Consider the following 8,238-nt stretch of genomic DNA (forward strand, 5'->3'; position numbering starts at 1 on the left):
CTTTAAACCTCTTATCCTTATATATTTCTATCACTGTAGAAATTTATCTTATCGACTTTAACCTTTTTTAACTCTCTCTGCAAAAATTCTCTGAAACCCTTACTTTTTAAATTGTTTATAATGGCATGCAAAGCTTTCGATTCACATCATATACGATCGGAGATGGGTTATCAAGAGGAAGACAAGCCTTCGGAGGTATCTTCTGGAAATACTATTCTCACGATTGTACCTGCTGCCATTCAACCTACACCATTGGCAGAAATTGCTCCAGGAGAACCCGGGAACAAAATCGACCTTGAGAATCCTCCTGATTTCTCAGTGTTGAATCGTGTGTTCCCAACACAGCTAATAACAAGAAGGTCAAAGCGCCAAGCGGGCTTCAGTCCCGATTTTACTACCAATAAGAGATTTCGTGGTAAGGGGGAGACTTCTCGTCCTATTTTGGATGATCCAGATTTCTCATCTGGAGATGATTCTGCGGATCAGAATTTTGAGGTAGTTGCTAGGACAAAAACCTCTGTTACTGGAAATGACAAATCAAAGAATGAAGATTTATCTACTGGTGATGATTCAACTGATGAAGATTTTACTTATGTGGCTTCTACCCAGAAAGAGCCATCTAGTGCTGCTGTTGTTGATGATACCACGAAGACAACTACAGAGGCTCCAACTTCTACTGATGAGGAAATTTCACTGGTCACATTCATGGCGAATATTCGAAAGACCAAGGCTAAAGCAATTGCATCTTCACAGATTCCATCTGATGATGATGAACCCGATGCTGAAATGATGCAAGAGTTTGCGAATAACAGGCCCCAGGAGTCTGATAGTTCATCTTCTTCGAGTTCTGGGGAAGAAGATTATGAGGATGCTGATTCTGATGGTTCTGAAAGTTCTGAGAACATGCTGCTGATGACAGTGTTGCCAACACTGATGACAACACTGCTGCTGAATCTGACTCTGAGATTGATCCTGCTAAGGCATACAATCTTCAATTTTATTCAAAGGAATCTGCTGATTAATGGGAAGCTCTGTCTGGAAAAGACTGTTGGGAAGAAAGAAATATTGATGAAGTTTCCTTCGAAAAGCAGAACTTGGTGACTTTCTTGAAACAACAGAATTTATATTCTACTGTCACTACTGCCGGACCATTTTCAAGAAGAGCTGTATTAGAGTTTTACTGCAATCTTAATATAAAGACTGGAGATGAAGAATCATTTAAGTTTGGAAGAGTGTACATCCGGGAAAAGGTGTATGATTTTACTCCTGTTCTGATCAATGAGCACTTCAAGACTGCTGATGTAGATGATAATGCAGTTACTGAGGATATTGATCAAGTCACTAAAGTGATCATTGGAGGAATGGTTCAAAAATTTCCACTGCACCCAGACAGGTTGTCAGCTGCAAAGCTTACTTCTTTCTTTTCTGTTCTTCACAAAATTGCGATCAGGAATTGGATGCCATCTACCAATACAACAGTGGTAACTAAGCCACAAGCTCTTGCACTGTTTGCCATTGGAACTCAAGCTCCTTTGGACTTTGGAAATTTGGTATTTGAAAATATTATGATCTTTAGAGAAGGTGGTTGAAAAGAAACTAAGTTTTCGTTTTTTTCATTGATCTATGGTATGCTGGAATCTCAAGGCTTCAAGAAAGAGGATGATGAAGAATTGATTGGAGGAGATGAGCTTATCAAGATCGCACCTGGTTTGTTGAAGGAAAATAGGAAGATTGATCTACCATGGACTGGTGATGTACCCAGTGTTGCCAACACTGAGTCTGTTCCACCCATGACCATTCATAACACTACTGTGATTATGTTGAATTCTACTACAATACGTGCTCAAATGGCTCATGCTGAACTGAAAATTGCACAAGCCAAAACTGATCTCGAGTACTATGAAGCCTTATTGACTAAGTACAGGATTAAACTTGGACTACCAGGGCCCTCTGGACAAAAAAGGGGAGTAGAATCAAGTGCTGGTGCTGATCAAGCTGAAGAGGAAGATTATTAGAGTCATGCTCTGGTCATATTGGTTTTAGGATTTTTTTTTCTTATCCTTATCTTTTATTGTTGTTATTTTGCTCTAAATTCGAAATATATTTCTGAGTTGATTAGTTTGTGCTCCTTACTACTCTCTGATATGCTATTAAACTATTTTCTACTTTGATCTAGTAAGTGTTGAGAGTCGGTGTTGCCAACACAATCACACAACACTATGTTTTGAGATGGTTAAATTCAGGGGGAGCTTTAGTTGCATAAGATAGGGGGAGTTATTTACACTTGTGTGTGTGTTTTGTCCAGAAAGGCAAAAAGGGATTGCATTCAAATTCTATATTTATAGTTTTGTCTTTCTTAGACAAGTTTTAAATTGGTAATTGTTGCTATATCTTGATTCAAAATATTTGATTTCTGATGATATATTGTTTTCATGTTTTGTAGGTTCTTATTTATGAAAACATATTGAAGATCTATTTATAGGAGTGCTTGAACCGATCAGAATTAACTAACGAGAGAAAAAGAGTGAACGTAGAGAGCGAAATTCACAGAGAAATTACTGAAAAAATTCTGGAGCATTGAAGATCGATCATTGAAGAATTTCTAAAGAGATACTACTGCTACGTTGTGTTGCCGAGTAGTGTTGGAAACACTGAAGAACACACGAGTGAAGTGTAGTTCAGAAAATGTTTCTTTGGTTTTAATTTTTCGGCGTAGAACTTCCTATTGGTCTATTATTCTAGTTCTTACTAGTTTTTAAGAAGTCTTTTATTTTCTCAATCTGTTGAGAAAAGTAGTTTTTCATAAAACAATCGCTAGTTGATTTTTTGTAAACTAATTTTATTTTCTAGTGATTATTTCGTCATGAGGCATCGTACAAATACTTAGTACTTGTGCATAAATATCTGTGTGCTATTTACTTTTACTGTTAGTTAATTATTCTGCTGCATAGTGTTCTCTTAAATTGTTGACAACACTGAAAGATAACATACACTAAAAAATTTATTTCTGGTATTTTTGTGATTTCAGACTGTCCAAACCTTACATTGACCATATTAAACGTGATTAAACGTGTTTAATTGAGATTAAACGTGATTTTTTTTAAAAAAATAAATTTATTTATTTTTTAAAAAAATTTATATCAACTTAAAAATCTCTAAATAAAACCATTTTCTTCAAATCAAAGAAATACATCCAGTCATATATTTTTCTAAACTTTTTTCTTCAAAATTCTTGTGTTCTAGGCAATATTTAAAATTTTTAATACGATTTAGTTATAAACTCTCCTAGAAAATATAATTTTGATATTTTCGTGCTTTTAAAAATTTGAAAAATTGTGTGTTACTATTAAATTTATTATATATGTGTGTTATATAACTTATATATTGGTAAGAGATAATTAAAATTTTAATAAAAATTTAAAATATTTTTTCACGTTTTAACTTGTATTAAACACGTTTAAACTTGTAAAACTAGAAACTTGATCTCGACGTTTCGTAACGTTTTGCGTTTTTTAAATCTTGGTACTATCTTGTTGGACCTCAAAAATAATTTGGCTTTTAATTGACTCCCATGTGGGGCTAGTACCGTTGTCGTCTTGTTTCAGATCGGATCGGAGAAGTTTTTAAGTTATTATTTTTGTGTGTGTGTGTGTCACTCAATTTATGATTTAATATCCACTAATTTGTATCATTTCCAATTCTAGTTGTTTTTTTTTTTTTTTTTCAGAATGTTCATGTGTTACCCAAAAATGATGGCGTCACCGAAAACGATGAAATTGATGAGAGATATCGCTGACATATTTTTATATCATATCAATATTTGGCAGAAAATAGCTTAAATTTAAAAGTATACAACAGTACAAATTATTTTATTACACGACTATTGATAATTGTCAAATTAATTGGTACATTAACAATTGAAAATGATATATGATTAAATTAGAAAGTAAAATTTACCATTTACTTAAATTGCTTTTGAGCCCAATATTGTTATTCAATTTAATTAGATACACATTTATTTTTCAAGATTATTTTATTGATTAATAAAAATTTTATTAAAAGAATACTAAAATTAAAAACATGTAATAGATGCACACATAGTATTCTACAAAATTGACCTAAATTTAATATAAAAAAACATAAAAAATAAAGATAAAACCGCTGACCACGGGGCTATGCTTCCAATAGTTACACGAGCGCTTGGTGTCCAAATGCCAGCAGCAGCAGCAGCAGCACTCTACTCTTTCACTCTCACCAAAAATAAACATTTTTTATTCTTTGAATCATGGTTATGTTTTGTACTTTGAACCCATACTAATGACGGTGGGTTTTTTTTTTTTTTTTTTCTGGTTAATTTTTTGATCCCCGATTTTTAGATCTCAATTGGAGGTCATGTCCTTAGAATTTTCTCATTTGGGCCAGGACTTATTGGATACCATTGAAATTGAAGATATATAATGATTAATGTGGGCATAATATTTATTTTTTTTGATTCAAAACATCTTATGCTGAGATGATTTAGTAGGATATCATTTTCATTCCAAAACTAAGGGTTATTTCATACACTATCCTTGTGAAATATCAAGATTATATAAAACTTTAATGAAAACAAAGATCTATCAACTGACCGTGTTTTCAAATCTTGATCACATGTACCTTGAAAATATGTACGAATAAAAGTTTCTATTCTCAAGATATGAAAATATTGGGAGTTCATAGATCATTTTTTTACGGGCCGGGGTGTTTTAGCAATACCGAATTTTAGATGAGTAGTGTATGCAATTAACTCTAAATTATATATATATAATTGAAAATTTCATTTAAACTCAATAATTTATATGCACACATATTACAAACCCATTGCATTCAAGGAGGGGGAAAAACACACGCATACAAACAAAAGACTGCAAAAACACATACGCACACAATTTTATTGAGCATGCTCGAACAATTAAAACCGTCAAACTCCACAATAAGCTTTAATGGGACACTTGGATCTCTTTCCTTCTTCACTAGAAAAGAAATGAATAAATTTGTAGTGATCAAATGGAGTAAATTGCAATGGATTTTGGGCATCAACTAGCTCTTCCGGAACTTGTATTTTGAGATCTTTGATGAATGAGAAGAGTCCCATAGAATATCTTTCTTCACTTCCCTTCATTATCACACGATGACTTGATGGTTTTATTCTTCCGTTTGTCCATGCCTATAAATACAAAGACGACTATATATGTCGATTCACCGAGACCAAAATCTTGAAAAATTGTTTCAAGGTTAAGTCAATTTATAGAACCAATTAATTTTGTTTTTCAAAAATTATTTTGTCAATCTAAAATGTAATTGTTACTTTATAATTCCTATATGACAAAATTTTATTAAACCTGATCATTATTTTACTTTGTTGCGTTTAGATTGAAAGATTGAGATTTGATGAAGTATTTGAGGGGAGGATTAAAAATGATTTCATGTTCGGATGAATTTGAAATCCACCGTAACAACTCAAAAAATAACTATTTTGGATATGAACTTGATTGTCCAAACAAATTAACCAATAGATTTGTTATGTTATGGATTTGAATCCTTAGCTTCAAATCGATAGAGTTTAATAAGTAGCTAGCTTACCATGCAAGCATCGCCTGCCATGACAACGAAAGTGGAAGGCGAAGGATCCACAACAACCCATTCACCTTCTTTAGTTTCAATCTCCAATCCTTGTACTTGCCTCTGGTGAAGAATGGACGTGAAGCTCTTATCTGTGTGAGGAACAATCCCTAAATTCGTTTCGTTCTCATTCGGCCCTCGATATTTTATGAACTTTAGTAGATAACAAGTTGAATCAACCAAGGATTTGTAGCTCTTCTCCACACCATATTCCTGAGAAACCATTCTCATCACTCTCTGATCCAGTTCTGCAACAATCTTTGAGTATTCCAAAGATGTCTTGCTTCAAAAAGAACAATTAAAAGGTACAATAATATATGTCATAACTTTATTGTAATCTTTTTTTTATCCACATATGTTACTTGAATATATATCAAATTAATAAACAGTAGATATACCGGAAGCGCTTATTCCCAGAGGGCCATAACAAATTTGTGAACCTCTCGACTCCTTCACGAGTCGTTGAGTTCTCGAGTCCGAGACCTTCATACAATGGTATGACGGGCACTTGCCCCACATAGCCGTGAGTGGGCGTGGTGGAAGTGTTTAAGATCTTTACATCCGTAGGAAGATCAAACAATTCTTCCGACGCGTCGAAGATTTCTTGATGCAATTCGGGGGAGAATTTGGTGTAAGTTGCGATGAAACAACCGTAATCTTCTAGCGCACGTACGACATCTTTGCTTGTGGATAGCCAAGAAATCGAACCGGGTTCAATACTTTCCTCGGAAAAGTGTATTATGGGAAGGATAGGAGTTGATAAAGAACCCATATGGGAAGTAAGGTTTTTGAAGAGATTGAATATTGGAGATTGAAGGAGTTTAAAATGGTGTGTATGAAGTTGAAAACATTTGTCTTTGATTGATTAAAGCCCTTTTCCCAAATAATTCCACTCCCTTCAATGTTTCGTTATATTTTGAAGGGAAGAGGGTTACTGAGATTTATGAATCCATTTAAATAATCTCCCGTTACTTAACTTTCAATCTATTCATTGTATTTTTTTTTCTGAACCATACTATTTTGGTAGGAAAAATAAGATGGGAAAATAGTTTTTTTTTTCTATTAACTTTTTTCATTTTTTTTGATTTTGGTCTATTAATTTTTTCAATTTTTTGGTTTTGATACACTAATTTTTAATTTTGAGTTATTTTGGTTCAACGGATGACGTCACATCGGAAAATGTTGACGTGACATCAAAAAATGCTGACATGTCTATCAACGTAAGCAATTGAACCAAAATAACCGAAAATTAAAATTTAGTGTACAAAAATCAAAATTCGAAAAGTTAATGGAATAAAACAAAAAAGTAGACAAGTTAATGGACCAAAAAAATCATTTTTCCAATAAAATTTTGATTATGTAATTAGACCTATTTTGCACTTTATTTACACACAACATATGTATCATGAGGAAGGATCATTGTCGAGATTTGAAAAAAAACAAAACAAAACAAAAAAAACATATGTATCATGCATGTGAATTGCCGGCCTGCTAAATATAAAAGTGTTTAAATATTGGTGGTGCGCCAAGTGTGAATATTAATTTATATTGTAAAGGTAGACCTTTAAATTTAAATATGCATATATGCCAGTGAAAATGAGATCAGTTTGCTGAATAATTTATTTAGGTTTTTAATTAATTCGTACGGAAATATGCAATTTAATATCTAAATATTCCTTATTTTATTTTATTTTAATACAGCTAGCAAGACTTTTAAGGTAACTTTTATATTATATATGTCTATAAAGAAAATACTTACGTACGTATGCATTGGGTTAAAAAAACCAGATAACTTTTATTATGTATATAAAGAAAATTAGTAGAATCATACCAATTTATTATTACTTGACATAGTCGACTTGCTAATTTTATCCTAACTGATCGAAATCGTGGGTCAAAGAAAAAAATTGCAAAAAAAACATATATTCAAGAACAAATTTTAATGTTCCCTAAAATATTTAAGAAGACATGATAAAATATGTTTAGCATTTTAATTTGTTTCTAAAAATAATAAAGTTGTTGTCAATGTTTGGACCACTTATATTATGGAAGTAGAGGATGTATTTGCTGATGTATCGCCGATATGGTTCCGATTTATTAATCATTCTAACAAAGGCGTCAAAACTATTCGTATAATAATTATGATTATTTTAGCAAATCGATTGGCCACTACTTTGGGAAAAAAATATAGAGTAAAATTTAATTTGATATAGGAACTATTGGTTAAATGTTAAATTGGTACACAAATTTTTGTTAATGACTTAATTGATACATGTCCGTCGGATTTCAGTCAATTTCCGGTGACATTTATGTAAAATGTCCAATTTGCCCTTTATTACAAAAAATGCATATTTTATTTTTGATTTTAATTAGATATATTTGTATATTATATTTTATACGTAAAAATTGATTTGATTAAAATTTTTATTTATACATAATATTTACTATATTAGAAACATTATATATTTCAACGAGAATGATTAGATAAATTATATTAAGGCATAAAATATCTAAATAATTATAAATAATTAAATTGATACCATAGAAAATAAATAAATATTTTTTACCTAAAATTCT

At 31.9% G+C, this 8,238-nt stretch overlaps 1 protein-coding gene across 1 annotated transcript; it reads right to left on the minus strand.

Annotated features, from left to right (window-relative positions):
• Positions 1-4,810: 4,810 nt before the first annotated feature.
• LOC140875789 (probable 2-oxoglutarate-dependent dioxygenase AOP1) lies at positions 4,811-6,574 on the minus strand. Its single transcript, XM_073279574.1, has 3 exons — positions 6,060-6,574; positions 5,623-5,944; positions 4,811-5,206 (listed from the first exon to the last, which is right to left on the minus strand). The coding sequence occupies exons 1-3, from the start codon at positions 6,431-6,433 to the stop codon at positions 4,961-4,963; spliced, it is 942 nt and encodes a 313-aa protein (XP_073135675.1). The 5' UTR covers positions 6,434-6,574; the 3' UTR covers positions 4,811-4,960.
• Positions 6,575-8,238: the final 1,664 nt, after the last annotated feature.

Source organism: Henckelia pumila, chromosome 1 (genome assembly GCF_033568475.1).
Source record: "Henckelia pumila isolate YLH828 chromosome 1, ASM3356847v2, whole genome shotgun sequence".
In the NCBI taxonomy this organism is placed as follows: domain Eukaryota; kingdom Viridiplantae; phylum Streptophyta; class Magnoliopsida; order Lamiales; family Gesneriaceae; genus Henckelia; species Henckelia pumila.

Bases quoted from the DNA above. Each gene is read 5' to 3' on its own strand.
- LOC140875789 (XM_073279574.1), bottom strand. From the start codon at position 6,433: ATGGGTTCTTTATCAACTCCTATCCTTCCCATAATACACTTTTCCGAG. The intron at 5,945-6,059 runs GTATATCTACTG...TTCTTTTTGAAG, and splicing joins TCTGGGAATAAGCGCTTCCG to CAAGACATCTTTGGAATACT. The intron at 5,207-5,622 runs GTAAGCTAGCTA...TTGTATTTATAG, and splicing joins TGGCAGGCGATGCTTGCATG to GCATGGACAAACGGAAGAAT.